At 53.2% G+C, this 18,322-nt stretch overlaps 11 protein-coding genes across 11 annotated transcripts; 7 read left to right on the forward strand and 4 right to left on the reverse strand.

Moving 5' to 3' along the window:
- Positions 1-79: 79 nt before the first annotated feature.
- On the forward strand, positions 80-1,692 carry CLAFUR5_00175 (5'-nucleotidase; the record flags this gene model as incomplete). The annotated part of the gene is made up of 2 exons (XM_047899323.1): positions 80-917; positions 968-1,692. The coding sequence occupies 2 exons, from the start codon at positions 80-82 to the stop codon at positions 1,690-1,692; spliced, it is 1,563 nt and encodes a 520-aa protein (XP_047756792.1).
- An 872-nt stretch (positions 1,693-2,564) lies between these two features.
- CLAFUR5_00176 (uncharacterized protein) lies at positions 2,565-3,277 on the forward strand (the record flags this gene model as incomplete). Its single annotated transcript, XM_047899324.1, has 2 exons — positions 2,565-2,870; positions 2,939-3,277. 2 exons carry the CDS (start codon positions 2,565-2,567, stop codon positions 3,275-3,277), a joined length of 645 nt encoding a protein of 214 aa, XP_047756789.1.
- A 303-nt stretch (positions 3,278-3,580) lies between these two features.
- Positions 3,581-5,613, forward strand: CLAFUR5_00177 (Acyl-CoA dehydrogenase family member 11; the record flags this gene model as incomplete). Its single annotated transcript, XM_047899325.1, has 2 exons — positions 3,581-3,791; positions 3,848-5,613. The coding sequence occupies 2 exons, from the start codon at positions 3,581-3,583 to the stop codon at positions 5,611-5,613; spliced, it is 1,977 nt and encodes a 658-aa protein (XP_047756790.1).
- Positions 5,614-5,885: 272 nt separating this feature from the next.
- On the reverse strand, positions 5,886-6,329 carry CLAFUR5_00178 (uncharacterized protein; the record flags this gene model as incomplete). Its single annotated transcript, XM_047899326.1, has 1 exon — positions 5,886-6,329. One exon carries the CDS (start codon positions 6,327-6,329, stop codon positions 5,886-5,888), a length of 444 nt encoding a protein of 147 aa, XP_047756783.1.
- Positions 6,330-7,478: 1,149 nt separating this feature from the next.
- Positions 7,479-9,197, reverse strand: CLAFUR5_00179 (Dioxygenase str8; the record flags this gene model as incomplete). Its single annotated transcript, XM_047899327.1, has 1 exon — positions 7,479-9,197. The coding sequence occupies one exon, from the start codon at positions 9,195-9,197 to the stop codon at positions 7,479-7,481; it is 1,719 nt and encodes a 572-aa protein (XP_047756784.1).
- A 213-nt stretch (positions 9,198-9,410) lies between these two features.
- CLAFUR5_00180 (Mitochondrial thiamine pyrophosphate carrier 1) lies at positions 9,411-10,391 on the forward strand (the record flags this gene model as incomplete). Its single annotated transcript, XM_047899328.1, has 1 exon — positions 9,411-10,391. The coding sequence occupies one exon, from the start codon at positions 9,411-9,413 to the stop codon at positions 10,389-10,391; it is 981 nt and encodes a 326-aa protein (XP_047755151.1).
- A 36-nt stretch (positions 10,392-10,427) lies between these two features.
- Positions 10,428-11,600, reverse strand: CLAFUR5_00181 (Endonuclease III; the record flags this gene model as incomplete). The annotated part of the gene is made up of 1 exon (XM_047899329.1): positions 10,428-11,600. One exon carries the CDS (start codon positions 11,598-11,600, stop codon positions 10,428-10,430), a length of 1,173 nt encoding a protein of 390 aa, XP_047755150.1.
- A 592-nt stretch (positions 11,601-12,192) lies between these two features.
- On the forward strand, positions 12,193-12,929 carry CLAFUR5_00182 (uncharacterized protein; the record flags this gene model as incomplete). The annotated part of the gene is made up of 2 exons (XM_047899330.1): positions 12,193-12,668; positions 12,719-12,929. 2 exons carry the CDS (start codon positions 12,193-12,195, stop codon positions 12,927-12,929), a joined length of 687 nt encoding a protein of 228 aa, XP_047755149.1.
- An 884-nt stretch (positions 12,930-13,813) lies between these two features.
- On the forward strand, positions 13,814-14,402 carry CLAFUR5_00183 (uncharacterized protein; the record flags this gene model as incomplete). Its single annotated transcript, XM_047899331.1, has 3 exons — positions 13,814-13,945; positions 14,051-14,090; positions 14,146-14,402. The coding sequence occupies 3 exons, from the start codon at positions 13,814-13,816 to the stop codon at positions 14,400-14,402; spliced, it is 429 nt and encodes a 142-aa protein (XP_047755148.1).
- A 178-nt stretch (positions 14,403-14,580) lies between these two features.
- On the forward strand, positions 14,581-15,247 carry CLAFUR5_00184 (uncharacterized protein; the record flags this gene model as incomplete). Its single annotated transcript, XM_047899332.1, has 2 exons — positions 14,581-14,855; positions 14,908-15,247. The coding sequence occupies 2 exons, from the start codon at positions 14,581-14,583 to the stop codon at positions 15,245-15,247; spliced, it is 615 nt and encodes a 204-aa protein (XP_047755155.1).
- A 772-nt stretch (positions 15,248-16,019) lies between these two features.
- Positions 16,020-17,912, reverse strand: CLAFUR5_00185 (Cytochrome P450 monooxygenase; the record flags this gene model as incomplete). Its single annotated transcript, XM_047899333.1, has 7 exons — positions 16,020-16,413; positions 16,465-16,736; positions 16,784-17,028; positions 17,078-17,229; positions 17,297-17,488; positions 17,540-17,672; positions 17,723-17,912. 7 exons carry the CDS (start codon positions 17,910-17,912, stop codon positions 16,020-16,022), a joined length of 1,578 nt encoding a protein of 525 aa, XP_047755154.1.
- Between the last annotated feature and the right edge of the window lie 410 nt (positions 17,913-18,322).

Here is an 18,322-nt window from a genome sequence, read left to right on the forward strand (position 1 = left end):
GGATGAGTTTCGCTCTTCCGGTACAGACTGCACGGATCCCGAGGACAGCTGCTATGGTGGCTACGCCAGGATCTCGACCATGGTGAACGAGCGCAGACCTGTCCTGAACAGCAGCTTGTTCCTCAATGCCGGCGATGAGTTTCAAGGCACACTCTTCTATACCTATTACGGCGGCGAGAAGATTGCCGAGACTATCAACCAGCTTGGCTTCGACGGCATGACTCTCGGAAACCACGAGTTTGATGCAGGCGACGATGTTTTGGGAGAGTTTCTCGAGAACTTGACATTTCCAATCAAATCTGCCAATATCCAATCGAATCACCCGGTGCTGAACCGGACCATCCAGCCCTACCACATCTACGAGGAGTTCGAGCTTGCGGTGATTGGCGTTATGACCCAAGATACGCCAGGTATCTCCAGCCCAGGAGACGGCACTGTATTCACGGACGTCGTCGAGGCTGTACAAAATACCGTCAACCTGATCCGAGAGACCACCAATGTCACCAGAATCGCAGCGCTAACACACATTGGCTATGAGGAAGATCAAGCTCTTGCGCAGAACACGAATGGTCTTTACCTCATCATGGGTGGGCACAGTCACACGCCGCTTGGCGACTTCGAGGATGCTGAAGGTCCATATCCAACGATCGCGGAGAACCTGGATGGCGAGGAAGTTTTCATCGTTACTGCTTATCGATGGGGCGAGTACTTGGGATACATCGATGTCACCTACGACAGCGAGGGCAGGATACTGGAGTATCATGGCGGCCCAATCCATATTACAAACGAAACGGAGCAGAATGCGACATTGCAGGCTCAGATCGATGAGTGGCGAGAGCCGTTCGAGGCGTTCGCTGCGGAGGAGATTGGTATGTCCAACGTGGTTCTGGATCAAGAAACATGCCAGGAGCAGGAATGTAAGTTTGAGCCTGACGTACACTTGTTCGACTCACGCTGACACATGTAGGTCTCCTTGGCGACTTCATGGCCGATGCAATGCTGGCATATCGGCTGAACGAGAGTGACAGTGCAGACTTCGCTATCATCAACGCAGGCGGCATCCGTGCCACGATCGACGAAGGATCAATCACACGCGGCGAAGTCTTGACCTTATTCCCGTTCGGCAACTCTCTCGTTGAGATCTCGATGAGTGGCGACGACTTGTGGAACGTGCTTGAAGGAATATGCACAGGTGTTAGCCAATTCAACGGCGAGGAAGTTACAAGCTTTTTCCAGATCAGTCGCATCATTGAGGTCGAGTGGAACCCAGAGAACAGCAACGGTACCCGGCTAGTCAGTGTGACAATCGGGAATGCCAGCCTGGATCGTGAAGAAACATACAACATCGTCACTCTGGACTTCTTGGCTGGCGGTGGTGACAACTTCTTTCCGACGCCCTTTGAAGACGCTATCACTCTAGAGACTCAGGACGAGATTCTTACGAGATACATTCAATCGCAGAGTCCTGTCGACATTGAGCTCGATAGACGTATTACTATTGTGGATGCACCTGGCGGTGGGAATGGCACCACAAGCAGTGACGCAACGAGCACTGATAACGAGGCCGACAGCAACATCACCACTGGAGATGCGTCAACATCCACTGGTGGTAGTTCCGACCGGTACCTTGGTACCAAATTGGCGTTCTATCTCCCACTGGCTGCATTTGCGGTGATGTTGGTGCAGCTGTAAATTGGGCACAGTACAGTATAGTCTTCGAAGGTGTAGCAGACCATGCACCGTGATGCACGGAAGGGCTCGTATTACGCCGGCTTACGGTATCGAGCAGAGCGTCCCGTGCATCGTGGCGCATTCGCGGAGAGCTAGATCAAGAACAACGCGTGGCTACGTGCCTGCCATTGCCATTGTTCCTCCAATGTTTGAGGCAAGCCTTCGATCAAGCAACAGGAAGGGATCCAATCGGATCCATGCTATACAGCCGTCCAATCTATGACCCAGTCAGAAGCAGTGCCTGGCGAGAATCATGTACAGGCAACTCCACTACCCCAGGTACGTCTTAACGATCGCCATATAGTACTCCGTTCTGAGCAAATGCGGACATCAGCCCCTAACGCCAAGCCTAAGAATGGTGGCAGTACAGCTGCACGACCAGTGACTTATTTAACAAACACCTCGCGAGACTGAGGTCATTCCCTCGCTTGAAACGTGCCCTACGTTCAAAAATAGGACGCGATTGGACAAGCCTATCACATCGCCAGCTTCAATCATTTATGCTTCAATGAAAACAAGGCTTCGACCTCGACTCACGCAGTAGTGCATACATGCATGCTGCCAAGAGAACGATGATGTATTCGAGAGGTGCAAAGATTAGCTGTCGATGAGATTCTTTGGATCGAAACACACGGTGATGCTGAAAGTTGGCTCAGCCTCAGCGATTTTGAAGTTCAGATCAACAGCATGATGATGGCGGTTCTTAGCTTGTAGAGAAGGAAGACACTCCGAGGGGCATGTATAAGTGCAACCACAATCCTCGTGGATGGACACCAGCATACAAGACACTCATCTGAGTGACTCCTTGCTCTTGACACCACCCCGAAACCACAATGCTTTTCTCCAACATCTTCACACTGCTTTGCCTAACCTTAGGCGCTACTGGAGCCACGACTAGAAGAAGGCCCACTGCCGAAAGAGCAACCTCAGCTGCAACTGCGGCTGCAACAACTGCTCGCAGCACACGCAATTCATCCCGCAAGTCCAGTACCAGCAATCCAACCATCTCCGCCTTCGTCCGTGCCTACACCGCAGGCTGGAAGGCCTCCGTCATCGATGTATCCGCATGCGAGACAACCTTGCAGCTCGAGTGTGATGGTGCAAACAATGATCTTTGCAAAGCCGATTCGGGCATTACGGCAAGACTCTTAATCCTCGCAAGCATGGCTATGCTACATGCTACAAGAGAGCTGACAGTCATTCTCAGGTAGCAGCAACTCAAAAGCCCGGCTTCTACGTGCTCGACTACACCACGCCCGGCACTAGGGTTATTGATGCTTGCGCTCTTACGACCTCGAGCCAGGCGGTTTGCACGGCGACTGTCATTGCTAATGGCACGGGGACGATCACCGACGCTCCTGTTACGAGCACTAGTGTAATATATGCTAGGATTCCGGTCACGGCGGGTGAGGATAGGCTGCGAAGTGCTGGTGCGAGCTGTACTGCCAGTTCGAACGCAGCTGTGCCGACTGGGGTGAAGGGCTTAGTTCTATATCAACTTGTTGCACCGCTGGGTGCGGGTGTTGTTGCTGCTTTGGCGATCTGACGTGGTAACATCTGGTGAGATCGAGGCATGGAGCCTTCTGGACTGTTATGTTGCAGTCATGCATGAGTTGGTGATGTCCAGATTCTCTGCCAGGCATTCTGGGAGCGAGGATGGCACTTTGGACCTGTGTCTCAGTTAGTGGATCAATATCAGGATTGGATAGAGCTTCGAGTGTCTATCCTCATGACACCCGAGAGATGAACAGTCACCACATGTCGTCTGGGCAAGCCGGTTCGTGGTTGTACCGAGGGAGAGAGCCCATGCGGGGTTTAAGGAAGTCAAGCGCCGACAGCACAGCTTGACATGATGGATGCCGCTAGCGAGATGGAGTATATGAGCTACACCGAGGTACGTTTAAAGGTCCAACATGTTGTAGGTCATATCAAATCACTTACCATGACAGAACACAAACACAACTTCCCAGCATCGAGTGCCACGAATGGCTTCTTCCAGGAGCCGCCGGTTCTCAGCAGTGCGTTCGAAGAAGACCAGGCATTGAAGCGGGTAAATCGATGTGAGTATCACGGTCCCCCGTAGCCAACTAGAGCAGTACTGAACGTAGATATGCAGTCTACCTGCCGCCCTCGATCCAGGAACAGGTGTCCGGAGACCTCACCCGCTTCAGCACTCTAGTCACAACACCACAGATCCGTAACTGGTGTGCCGATGCCGAACGCAACATCCCATACGTCCGGCACTGGGATTCATGGGGACGGCGCGTCGACGAGCTGATCACTACCGAAGGCTGGCGAAAACTCCAGGATCTAGGGATTAGTGAGGGCATCGTAGCCATCGGCCATGAAGCCACCTACGGTCAGCATTCCAGAGTGTATCAATTCTTGAAGTACTATATATGGACCCCATGGAATGCATTTGTGACATGTCCCTCGGGGATGACGGACGGTGCTGCGAAGCTGTTGGAGTCGCAGCTGGCCAAGAAGGATCTTGGTGAAGTGGAACGGAGGGTGTTCAAGGCAGCTCATGGACGCTTGGTGAGCCGAGAGGTTGGCAAAGCGTGGACGAGTGGCCAGTGGATGACTGAGCGACCTGGCGGGAGTGATGTGCAGAATACGGAGACGCAGGCTACCCTCAGCACCGGCGCCCAGGACACTACCGTTACCCAAGTTGACGGCAATCCGCTGGGCCCAATCTCCATCAACGGCTTCAAATGGTTCTCTTCTGCGACGGATGCCAACACCACAGTCTTGCTGGCACGAGAAATTCCGAACGGCGGTATCTCAGCTTTCTTTGCGCCAACAAGAGTTGTCGATACCAGTAGCGACACCAAAGACTCCAGACTCAACGGCATAAGCATCCAGCGCCTCAAGTCAAAGCTCGGTACTCACGCTGTCCCAACCGCTGAGCTGGTCCTCTCGGACATGCGAGCCTGGCGCATTGGCAAGGCCGGCCAAGGTACAAAGGAGATCAGCACGGTGTTGAACATCACCCGCGTGCACAACGCAGTCACAGCCGTTGGCGTCTGGGGCCGCGGCCTGTCGATCTCTCGCGCTTTCTCGAAAGTCCGCACAGCTCGTGGAAAGCTGTTGGTCGACACTCCTGCTCACGTCCGCACGCTTGCAGAGCAGCATGTCGAGTATCGTGCTATGATGCATCTGACCTTCTACACTGTTGCACTTCTTGGTGCGTCTGAAAGGACTGGCCGAGGAGCTGCCGACTCTGCGCCCTACGAACCTGCTGGACTGGCTCCCAAGCACGCAGTTCCACATCTACTTCGGTTGTTGACACCTTTGGCGAAGATGTTGACGGCCAAAGCTTCGATTGCAGGTCTTGCAGAGTGCATAGAAAGTCTAGGAGGAGTCGGGTATCTCGAGAATGAAGACATATCCATGAATATCGCCCGTCTGTATCGCGATGCGAATGTGCTCAGCATCTGGGAGGGGACCACGAATATCATGGCAGATGATGTAGTGCGTATTGTCAAGGGCTCAGCTGGTCCGGCGGTCTTGCACGCTTTGAATGATGTCGTCGCCTCGGCTACAGCAGCGTGGTCAAGTCAAGGCCAGACACAATGGGCTGAGATCGTAGTGGGACGATGGTCGAAGCTGAAGGCCACCATCTCAGCTGGATCCAAGGAAAGGCTGACGTTCAATGGTAGGGCTCTAGCAGGCGAACTTGGCTGGGTCGTATGCGCTCTACTGCTTGGCGCGGATGCTCTGAGCGACGGAGATGAGATCGCGACCAGTATCTGCAATCGCTGGATCATGCGACGCAGTGCCAGCCAGGATTTGCGACTCTCTGGCGAGGATGAAGTGCTGCAAGATCGCGAGATTGCGTTTGGCCGTGATGTTGCTGTTGCCGACAGGGCAAGGCTATAGGGTTGTATTGTGAAGGCCTGCCGCTTAGATATGTACTCAGAACGACTATCCCACCTGGATGTCTGTCTTATGATGCAATTGCCCTTATGTGGTTCGAACCTCACTGAAAAGGCCCAATTGGTCGTGAAGAAGCGCGGTGCTTGTCATGTCTATCTCCTATTGCAGTTTTAGTACCGATTTCAAGACCTCTGGACTACCGCCATGCGTTATCACAACCGCGATAAACGAGATCGCAGAGTAATGACTCGCGAGGACCAATACAGCTCGCAGCATCAGGTCCCTATTATCATCTTCACGATTCCCTCCTCGCACTCCTCCTTCACGCCCAACAGCTTCGACTCCGACTCCAGCCACCAAGGCGTCACAACACACCTCGCTTCACCGGATTCGTACAGTTGAGCTACAGCCAGCTCAAGAGTCCATCCAGAGCTCCTCTGCGGGAACTTCTCCATGCCGCTAGCCTTCAACTCCCGCGTCGTACTTCGACTGATTTCCCATCCCCCGGTCTTTTCAAAAGCGTTCAATAGCTGATTCTGCGAAGTCTTGATCGAGAGAACTTTGACGAACCGATTCGCTGTCTCATCAGGATGCTTCAATACACCAATGACAGCCTGACCAATACCCTCCAAAGTCGTGCCGGTAAACGGCTCAGTTCCTTCGTCGTATATGATGGCTTTGCGATTGGTGGCGTCGAAGCCCATCAATGGGAACTTCATCGCCTGAGCAACACATCAGCTACCGATTACGCGAACGGCCAGCACCAAAGCGAGTCATACCCAGTCGATCGGATTCCCAGTACTGACACCGGTCCACGTAAAAGCAGGACTGGATTCAGCCTTGACCTTTGCATATTCCCAGCCACTGCGTCGTTGCTGATGTATCGCCTCAAACTCCGGCAGCCCACGCACATCTGGGCCCCATCCAAAGTCGTCGATGATGAAGCGCTTTACGCCTGCGGCTTCCGCTGCGTCGACGAATGTGTTGTGATGAACGATTCCAGCTGGTCCGACTGCACATACCACAGCGTCTTGTCCTTCGAAGGCCTTCGTGAGGTTGGCGATATCATATTCCGTCCGTACAACGTGGATACCATTGGGGTGCTTGGTGCTTCAAGCCTTGAAATGATTGTTACGTCGAAGCCTGCGTTGCACAAGGCAGCTGTGATAGGGGTGCCGAAGTTGCCGGATGCCTAATACCATCAACTGGAGCGGATGTTGGATTGAAGGTGAGTATCTTAATCCGATAACGGCGACCTTCTCGATATTCTCCATCGCCTGGTGAGCTGTTAACGCTACGAAGTCGTTGATGGTGACTAGGCTGTCAGGTTCACTATCTAGGTTGTGAGGATTTTTTTGATTTGTAAAACAGCTGGGCGGTCGAGCTATCAAGTCGAAGCATTCAGTCAGAGGAGCTCAATCCTGGCGCAGCTCCGCCCATAATACAGCTCTGCCTGTCTATACGTTATCATGGAGAGCGATTTGCGAACTTGAGCTTTTGCTGGACCATATATGATCTGATGTTTCATCTCCGCATCTGCATGGTGTTTTTGACAAGGCGCGGCGCCACGTAGCCATTGGCGTGACAGTGCGAAGCAGGGAAAGCTAAGGGATATGAACACCGCGCTTCGACGACTTCATGGGTGCAGAAACTGGCTGACTTGGCTTTGACACCAATGCTATGGTCGCAATGCCACAAGGTTGTTGGTGGCGGTGCCTTCATCGACCTTGACACTCCGTGAATCGTGCCATCGTGGCTCCTGATTGTGGGCCATCGTTGATCGTTGTGCTTGTATATCTTGTCAACTTCAGGATGTGCTACGCTGTGATATGCTATGCTCAACATGCTGTACACCCTCGACTGTGCTCTCACGCTTCCCGCTGCATCTCAAAATACGCATCTTGCTCCTGCTTTTCCTTCAGCTCGACCTCCTCAACAGCAGCGCCATACCTCTCGTTCAAAATCTTCAACTTCGACATGAACGGGTCCTTGTCAATATACGCGCCTCTCAACCACCTCTCCTTCCCCATATCACCCACCTCAAACGCCTTCCTCGCGTGCAACACCCTCCGGTTGTCAAAAATAACACACTCGCCGGGTTTCATGAGCCTCTCATAGATCGCCTCCGGCCGATGAATCAACTCATTAAACTTCCTCGCCGCATCATGCCAGTGATCCACTTTCCGGCTGAGGTAATAGTCACCACCATAAGACGTCCCGACATCTTTCACGCCGCTTTCCAGTCGGAATGGTGCTTGGAATGGCGGGCTCCACGATACAGCGTCGATGACGTCTATCGGGGAGACACTGCTATCGCGGGGATTGAAGCTGACACTTATGTGCGCTTGTCGGCCGTACTCGGATATGACTGCGTCTTTGAGGCCGAGTCTCTTCAGCTCGATGACGGAGCGGCTTTGGTAGTAGTAATCAGTCTTGTGGTCATAGTGGTAGTCGACTTTGATTTTGCCGAGTCCCTCGAAGGCTTCGATGTCGTTTTTACGGAGATCGACGGCGGCTTTGAAGGAGTCTGTGAAGAGGCTGGCACCGCCTGCGGAGGAGGAGCGGATGCAGTGAAGGAGTTGGAGGTGGGGTGGTTGCTTCATGTACATGAGGTCCATGTGGAAGCCGAGGTTTTGGGATGTGTAGGCTACATTTTTTGCTTGGGGGACTGAGCGGACGTCCCATGTTTTGCCGTAGAAGGTCGTCTTCAGGGGGCCTATTCGTTTCGAGAGGCGCTTTACGGACTTTTCATCTGCGGGTACGTCGGTCACGAAGAGGAGACCATGTGATTCCAGTTGCCGGAGAGCTTTGAGCAGGATTGTGTCGTCTTCCATGTAGGCCTCATAGGTGAAGTCTTGCGTGCGCTGTTGATACATGTCGGCATCCCAAAGGACCCTAGGCGTCGTATCGTGACTTGGAAGGTCGTTGCCCTTCGTTACATAGTTGGACAAAGTAGCCAAAGGTATCTCGGTGACGTGATCGCCATCATACCCAGGGACATCGTTCGACCACCTGATCTTGACACTCTGGGCATCAGACTGAACATCAACAGCTTCGATCTGCGTCGGAATATCGGCTGTGACAAAGAGCTTCTGCCTGGTGGACTGATGGACGCAGCGAGGACAAGAGCATATGTCTCGCAGAAAGACGGCAGAGAAAGAGTGCTCTGCAGCTGCACCGGGTACAGTGACTCGAGCATTTGCCCATCTGGTTATCGGTGGGGCTGGTTCTGCTTCTGCCTTGGGTTTCTTCGGTGTCGCCTCTGCTGTGGGTTTCTTCGGAGTGAAAGGTCTTGCTTTGGGTGTCTTTGGCATGGCGTCTGCTTTGGCTTGTTTGTTGAGCAGGTGGAACTTCTTCGCGATAAATCTGGGAGCGACGTCCTTGGCGAAACCCTTGCGAGTGAGGCCAGCCGGATTGCCGTCTTCGAGCACTTCCTGTTCCCGTGCTGCTTGCGCGTGGTCCCATTCTTCAATATTTAGGAGTCGAAGGCGCGTAGAATTGCCCAATGCACGCGTGGTCGCTTTCGCGTTGCCATTGACGATGCTGACATATGCCCGCGGCGCTGGATGGCGGAGGCGAGATGCCATGCTCAGCTGACCCGCGTGCTGGAAACAAAGAAGAAGCCAGGAACAGCGGAGCGGAGGTGGAGCAAAGCAAAGCAAAGACCCTGGCCTGGACCATGCACCGCGCTCAAAGATTGTACCTGCATATCTCCAATGCAACCACATACATCTTCCTTTACACCACCACGTGACCACCAACCACCACATCCCCCGCACCTCACATCTCCAGACAGATGGATGTCTCACCCTCCCACCCCCATCCAAACCCGCGATGAAGGAACCCGCCTGCAAGTCGTCCTCGCCGGCGCAATCTCCGGCCTCATCTCCCGCTTCTGCATAGCACCTCTCGACGTCGTCAAGATCCGCCTACAACTGCACTATCACTCCCTCGCCGACCCTTTATCCACCCCGCTACGATCACGGCCGACGCCGACGGGAATCTTCCTGACGGTGAAGGATATCTACACCCACGAAGGCCTCCCAGGATTCTGGAAGGGAAACATCCCAGCGGAGGGGCTGTATCTGGGATATGCGGCTGTGCAGTTCTTGACATACCGCAGTGTGTCCCAGGCATTGAACAAGCTCGAAGAGGATCTAAAGGTCAACATCAACGGCACAGCGAAAAGCTTCATCGCCGGCGCCATAGCAGGCACCGCAGCCACGACAACGACCTACCCCCTCGACCTCCTCCGCACCCGCTTCGCCGCCCAAGGAACCGAACGCGTGTACGATGGTCTACTCGCCAGCATCCGCGACATCTCCCGCCACGAAGGAGCAGCGGGATGGTTCAAAGGCCTAAACGCCGGAATAGGCCAAATTGTCCCCTACATGGGTCTCTTCTTCGCGCTCTATGAAGGTCTCAAACCCTCCCTCGCAACGATCCAACTTCCATTCGGATCGGGCGATGCAGTCGCGGGCGTGACGGCGAGTGTCTTGAGCAAGACGGCGGTGTTCCCGCTGGATACTGTCAGGAAGAGGTTGCAGGTGCAGGGCCCGACGAGGGGGCGGTATATTGGTGGGGCGAGGGTTCCGGTGTATGAGAGGGGTGTGGTGGGGACGTTGGGGATGATTTTGAGGAAGGAGGGGGCTGTGGGGTTGTATCGGGGTCTGACGGTGAGTTTGGTCAAGGCCGCGCCGAGTAGTGCGGTGACGATGTGGGCTTATGAACGGGCGCTGCATTTGATTATGAAGATGGGGGATAGTGATGGGGTGGATTGAGAGGGACGGTTGCATTGCACTGCATTGCATGTGGTATCATATATCTACAGCAGCAATCGAAGCGCCCAGTCTTCGTTCTGTTCCAGCACCTAGACCTTCAATATCTGGCACAGAGCCAATTGTAGCCTGTATAACAGCATCTCCCATATCCTCACTCTTGATCTGTACGACAGCACCCTTATCATCAGCTTCCACCTCAACTTCCTCCTCCTTTACCGCCCCGTCCTCCGTCTTCAACTCAACCTCCTTCTTAACATTCCTCTTCCTCGGACTCCCCGCCACAGCACTCGGACACAACTTCTGCATCCCCAACTCACACTCCCCACACCTCCTCCCAACAGGCAAACAAATCGTCTGCCCAAACCCCACCAACAAATGATTAATCTCATGCCACTTCTCCCTCGGCAACCAAGCTTCCAACTCCACCCTCGTCTGCTCCGGCGTACTCGTCTTATGCCACTTCCACAAATTCGTAATCCGATGTACATGCACATCAACCCCAATCCCTTCGTCCCTTCCCCATGCCGCTGACATGGTGAGGTATGCCATCTTGGGCCCTACACCGGGAAGGGAGACGAGGCCTTCGATGGTGTCGGGAATGTCGCCGGAGAAGTTGTCGCGGAGGATGAGGGCGGCGGATTTGAGGTATTTGGTCTTGTTGTTGTGGAAGCCGACTTTTCCTATGAGGTCGTTGAGGACGTCTGGCTCGACTGCGAGGAGGCCTTCGAGGGTTAGGCCGCCGGGGAGGTTCTGCTGGAGATTCTGGATCGCGGCTGCTGTGACGGTGTCTTTGGTTTGGGAGCTGAGCATTAAGGATACAAGTGTTTGCAGGCGTTGATCGCGAGGTGGCCGGGTGGTTTCGGCGAGCGACTCGCAGCCCATTGTGTCGACTGGAGCGAGGACTTTCTTGCGCATTTCCGCTGTGATGTCCCAGATCTGCTGCCAATTGCTAGGCGCTTCGACACGAACTGAGCCATCCTCGGATTTGATCTTCTTGGCTGGTTGGCGTTTGGGCTTCTTGTCTGACGGTGAGGCATCTTCGAGCTTGGGAGCTTTGCGAGGGGAGCGGCGGGTTGATGGAGAGGAGACTGTCGTCGTGGTTGAGGTTGACTTAGTCGTCCGCTGTCGTTTCTTCGTTGAGTCATTCGTGGCTGTTCCATTGATTTGGCGATTCATCGTTCTGATCTGGCGATTCATCGGTCGTGCCATTGGCAAAGGCTTGGAGAGATCGAGTTGCTCGTGTGGAAGGGGCCGTTGCTGACACCATACGAGCTGACTCGCGGGATATGCGCGACGTTCGCATGTTGCTTGATCGTTGCAGACGACATGTTGAAGATGCACGATTCGAAGATGGAAGTCCAGACTTCTGACGCGCTTGATCGACCCTTCAAGACCCCTGTAAGATGCTGACTAACTGATTTACCCTGCTGGCTCTTTCGCATTTTCCTCGAAATTCATTATTAGTATTCACTTCGGCCATAACAGAGCGGCGACTGGCGAGAACATAGTATCCATCCAACCACTTTATGTATTTACGCCACAAACAAGTGAGCCCTGTTACTTGCAATATCGGCGGCATCTCGCCTCCGCCATGTCACCAGGGACGACTGTTGAAATAACCCGGCTTGAGGTATTGCCCATTGCTTGGCCAGATGGAGTGCGGCAGAAAAAACGATAACATTCGAATAGATGGCCAGTAAAGACTCTCCACTTTTGGAGGGGGTTTGAAGTGGTATATCAAGCTTGTCAATCTGCAAGGTGCATATAGCTGGCAGATCGGGAAAAAGAACGGACATCTCTGATGGAATGGCCGCCGAGATCAAAGACCAAACTGCTAGAGAATGTGAAACACTCTGCAGTTCCAGACCAATTCGCTCAGCAAGGGCCCATTGTGAAGAAGTGCTTAAAAAGTACGACGTACAGAAGCAGGGCCGATGTTTGTACAACAACAATGAAGTCCAATGCGTTGAAAGTTGCCGTGATATCTTGCTCCACGGATGGCAATCGAACGTCGATGGGCATATCTATCTTAGTATCATGCCACTGGAACAGGCCCTCTGCTCATCACCATCACACCGTTCCATTACACCATGCCTCCAGCAAAAAAGGGCAAGCCACAATACTGTGGAACACTTACCCAAAGATGCGACTCGGTCTCTGCATCCTGTTCGAGAACTATCCGCACATCAACGGACCACAGAAGTTGAAGATCTTCAACAAGGTCTTCGCAGTCGAGCTCGCTGCGTGTGGCTTTCCCTCAGGCGTACCAGATAAGGAGTCTGTATTACGCCCATCTTGCATACACAGTACGCTAATCATCTCTGCAGCTACGAGAAGGTCATGGTCCAATGGCGCCATCGACGCAAGGGGTCCAGCGCTCATCTCTGGCGCGACATCACCACCAACCCAAGCACGGACGAGGGACGCGAAGAGGTCAAGGCGCTCAAGGAAAAGGTGAAGGAAGCTGCTGCTGAGCTTGGCATTGCTGAGCAGAGTGACGAGCCTTTAAACGAGGAGAGCATAGAATCGCAAGCGTAGCAGGACGCGGTGATCGAGTGACATAATTCGCCATCTTGCGAAGGACAATTTTTAACCGCGCCGCGATCCCCAATGTACATGTAACAACCATCGCCATAACGTCTTCGAGGCCCCGAAATTACATATTCGTGAGCCTGCGTTTTGTGCCATGCCTAATGAAACAAGCCATTCAAGAACATTTTGTTTTAAGACAGATGACTCCCGTATGTTACCCCAAGTACTAAGATGGGGCCCGAGAAGTCACCAATTTTAGCGGACTCGATCCACAAAACGCGATGGTCTGGAGAGCCGATGTTCGTATAGCATGTTCTAGCGTTGCAATGGATTGTCCGACGAAAAGGCCGTTGTCAGTGACAATGATACGGGGCCAAGACATGTTTGCGTCTGACGTTTGTCTTCGATAAATCTAGCAAGGACAACGACGAATAACTGTGTGTAGCAATCCACATTGAAGAGATATAGATGTTGGTGTTCCATACAAGAAAAGAAGAGGTAACAATATAGGCATCACATATAACATTTACTGTGTCTGGCCTCTCCTTGGGCAAGAAGTACATTCTTTGCCTCCCTGCCAAGAGTGTCATGTGCATGCACCGAAGCATCATCTGGGCCACACGACTGCTCCTTTGGTTATACACAACATGTTTAGGTATCACTATATACAGGACAGGCGACCTTCTAGGTGAATGAAGGTTTCCAAAGGCTGTACAGAGGTGGTCGGTGAATGGTCAGGCAGAGTTCGGCGAAGCACAAGCAGCTCGTGGCATTTCGCTCTCGCGACAATGGTCTCGCCGGGTACTTGAAGATCTTGTTGGAACTGCTTGAGCCACACACCAACGGCTCATACCACGATTCCAACACGACCACCAATCAACAGGCTCATCATGCCTGCTCCAGCTGGTGCAGCCACTATCGATTGGAACAAATACCACGCACAGATGCGAACCGCTCTCTCTGTTCTATTCGAAGACTACTCCGATCTCAAGGGCGTCGACAAGGTCAAGATCTTCAACAAGGTGTTTGCGACCTAGCTAGCCGCCTGTGGCTTCGAAGAAGGCGTTCCAGAGCAGGAGTAATCATTCCCCCGGCAGATAGATTGTGTCAAGCTAAGTAGTGGACAGGTACCACAAAGTGTGCGCAAAGCACCGCGATGGGCGCAAGGTGCAGTACACTCACCTCTGAGCCGACATAACCACTTCACCAACCACCGAGGAAGGACGTACTATGGTGGTGGATTTAAAGAAGAAGATTAAGGATGCAGCAACCAGTCTCGGCATCGGCGGACTGGCCACTCTACCGGTTTACAGCGCTGCGGATGGAGTTGCAAGCGTTACTAGGCGCGGTATTCGGGTCCCAGTAAAGCCACAGGGCGCCGGCAGTGGCAGCGAGGGGGACTCTGAGGGAGATGGCGGCGAGGAGACTTATCGGGGCTTGGGAAGCGGTCCTCCTAAGCCGTTGGGCTCAGAGAAATAAGGCGAGGGAATACGAGGGCATGGAATTATCACTTTGGTTCACATGCCTGTTGCAGGTCATATAATAGCCTAGTGGAGTGATTACGGTCTATGGCGGGCCGGAAGCACAGACGCCGAAAGTGAATGCAATCGGGGAACCTTCCACTTCCCCACAGAAAAGCTCTGTCACATGTTCGTGGATGTACAAAACTCACTCCGTTTTTTCTGTAACTTCACACAGCGCCAAAGCCTCGAAGAGCGCAAACGCGACGTCCCAAATGTCAGACATGTCCACCTCTGAGGCAACATCAGGCATCGACTGGAACAAATACCCGCTCATGCGCCTCACCATCCGCCTCCTGCACGAAGACTTCCCCAACATGTCCGCCACAGAGCGCATCAAGATCTTCAATGCTATTTTCACATACGAGCTGATCGCCGAGTGTGGCTTCGAGGATGGCATCACCGACAAGAAGTAGGTCGCAATCACCGGCAACTGAACTAGCTACTGACTCGAGTGCGCGCAGCTGGGAGACCATCGCCACAGAGTGGCGCGGCCGCAACAAGTCCAAGAATAAGGCGTCATGGGACGAGATCACGAAGTGGCCGAGAATTGGAGAGGAAGGTGAGCGCTTCAAGCAACTCCGTGAGCAGGTCCACGAGCAGGCCAAGGAGATGGGGCATGTCTTCTTGCCAGTGTACAACTCGAATGATGGGGTTGGTGCTGTGGCCGGACGTGGTATTCGAGTGCCGATTAAGACGAAGCAGAGTGTTCAGGACGAGTCTTCATCTGAAGATGAGGTCGAGCAGAAGCAGAAGCCGAAGAAGAAGAAGAAGAAGAAGAAGAAGACGAAGGTCGTTCGTTGAGTGGGCAGGGAGCGGGGAGCGAACCTTGCCACCAAATTCTCTCGCCCCGGGCTCTCGTGAATCACACTAGAAGAGTGAGCTTCTGTGGCAAACAAGCCGATCAAGAAGCACGACGCAGCTGTGGTGCACGCCACGGCTCATGGGGAGGGCGCGCTTTGTTTTCGCTTTGCAGCTACCCTGGCCGACTACGGCCATCCTGCATGACCGCTTGTTCAAACAGTCACATTCCAGCTCGGTAGCTCTACATGTTACAACCACTTCCGAAGACCAAGTCATGGTGGCGGCCTTACCCTATGTAGTACATCAATCCTCGCTCGTTGAATGCGAGTAATGAGACTACAAAGGCCCGCTGATCTGCTTCATCGATTACCGCGACCAAGAACAATCTGCTCGTCCTCGTTACTAAACCAAGTCTCAGACCAAGATACAGCTCGTCAGCATTCTGAGTGTACTGCTTATCAAGCTCTTGCCAGTGCTTGGGACATCGCAAAGGAAGTGCCTAACAGACAGCGATGCTGATACTTTCGTCAAAGCATACCAGGACATGCTCACGAAGGTCGACGGGTGAGCTCCACACAATGGAATAGTCGTAGAAGACATCACTAATAACGTGTCAGCTGGCAAGACATAGCACACCAATACCTCCGCTCCGACATAATCTCGACATCCGACAGCGACGCCTTCGAGAGCCAAATACCCGTACCTTTGCCCCTTCCCCTTGCTCACCTTTGCCAGTCCTAACACCCTCCCTCGGCATGTTGTGTGAGGTTTGCTACCACTCCTTCAGAGCTTCCATATCCTCAGAACTCCCTTTACCAATTGGATGTGTTCTCTCAACTTCCAATATCATTTCTCGGTACCTCTCGGTTCTAGGCGTAATACGAGCCTCGAACGGTACAGGGTGGCTGATGAAGCCATGCTCGAAGTCCAGCGGTGGTGTATACTCATGACCACCGCTGTCTACTGGCTTGCCAATGTTGAAAGCAGCGAGAGTGCGCGAGAGTGTTAAGAACAGATTCGAGTTGGCGAGCAGTTGACCTGGACAGATACGGCGGCCAAACCCAAAGATGAACGCTCGCGGGTCGAGCTCGGGGTGGTTGCCCAGGAAGCGGTCCGGGTTGAAGTTAAAAGGGTCGCGGTATGTTGCTAGATCATGGGCAAACAGCCTATCGGTCTCAGCATCTAATTACAATCTCTCCCGTTTAGAGATGACATACCACACGTTGGGAATGACTACAGCATCTTTCGGTATGAAGTATCGCTCAAGCTCACAATCTTCAGTAGTAGCATGAGGCAAACCCTCTGGTGCTGGGGTATGGAAGCGTAGGACTTCACTGACGATCGCTTCTGTATACGGCAGATGGCCACGATCCTCTAGACCTGGGAGACGATCCTGGCCAACGGTGCGATCAATCTCGTCCTGTGCCCGTTGTTGAGCCTCAGGGTGATGCGTCATGAGTAGAAAGAACGCCATGATAGATGAGACAGTCTGCTGGTGTTAGTGATGCAGCCGTTGACGGTGTTCGTGGGGCTTACAGTATCGGCACCGCCACCGTAAAGTCCATTCGCTGCCCACTTTGCTACTTCAGCATCTTCACCGGTCAGTTCACCACCTGCCTGCTCGTGTAGGCGCGAGACAAAGGATGAATCGTAGGTCCCCTTTGCCATTTGGTGCTTGACAACCTCCCAGGGCTTTCCTGAGTGGTCTCGCATTGTTGTGGTGATCTCTTTAGCGACTTGCTTGAAGTCTGTGCCAGGAAACCAGTCGGGCAGGTAGCGTACTGACCGGTCGTTAGTGAATGCTCTCAGTACGAGATGAGGCTCACGCACACGCTGGAACGAAATCTACCAGCCATGCTCCGGGCTGGCCAGCTATCAAAGCGTCCGCAATGGCCACCTCTACGATCGTGATGATGGGATCTGTGCCTTCCAAGTTGAGCGTGTAGCCATAGATGCTCTTCAGCATTATCCCAGCAGCCTCGCTGCCGCACCAGAAAAGTATCAGTCTTAGACGCTGTTACCTTTGGTTCCTGGAGTAAGTAGCCTTACCTCTTGATATGGTCCAAGAACCTCGCAGGATCATTCGACCAACGCAACAGAAACCGTCGGGTTTCGATATCTTGCATATCACCATACTTGACCATCGCCGCCTGCGTGCCAAGGTTGGAGTACATGTGCCTCCGCATTGCACGCAGACGTTGGTTGTAGCCCATGAAGCCCATGTTGCTAACCCAACCGCACCTGTATCTGGTCAGTCTGCAGTTATAGTGTAGAGAATGGATCCAATAGTACATCTCTGTCAGAAAGAATGGTCGTGGTCTGCCCGAGACTACGACTGCCCTCTTTTCCAGGAATTGCTGTGCAAGCTCAAAATCATGCAAGAGAATGACAGTGGTACCAAATGCGGTAAGGGATGATATTGGTCCTTCGAGAAAATCAGCGTCAAAGCTGCGGCAATGCAAGGCTTCTGCACACCGTGTAGCTCGTTCTGCTTGGCATAGTGCTCCCAATTGCGCCCGCCAGCTGGTGGCATGTCCAGGAGGTTTCCAATGATGGGTAGTCGCCTTGGTCCTGGCGGTAAGTTTCGGCGAGTCTTTCTCAATGCCATGAGCGCTGCGGCCAGCAAAAGGCACAGCCAGCCGACCAGCAATGGAATTGCGATCATGGTCGTTGTGATTCAGAGAGCAATACCAACAGGACCCGTGGTCTAGAGTGAATTCGAGACAAGCTAGAGGCTCTTGAAGTGATAGAGGAAGCGTAAGATAAGAGAATCGCTTCCTCGCTCCGGCAGACACAGGGATCTTGATTGCGCTACATCGATATAAGGGCACGACCAAAGCGGAAGTATGCCCGTGGTTATCGACTTGCAGAAGCGACAGCTGCGCATGTATGGGGAGATCGCACGGCGCACTGAGCAGAATCCACATTTGACCTACCATTGAAAGCGTGAAAGGATGTGCCAAGACGGAGAACTGTCATGCGAAGGTAGCACGAGCTGTGCGACTCCGCATAGATATGCACAATAATCTGGCAAACGCCGGGCGTGTTCATAGCTCTTTCATTGGCGAGAAGCGA

Source organism: Fulvia fulva, chromosome 1, assembly GCF_020509005.1.
Source record: "Fulvia fulva chromosome 1, complete sequence".
NCBI classification, from domain to species: domain Eukaryota; kingdom Fungi; phylum Ascomycota; class Dothideomycetes; order Mycosphaerellales; family Mycosphaerellaceae; genus Fulvia; species Fulvia fulva.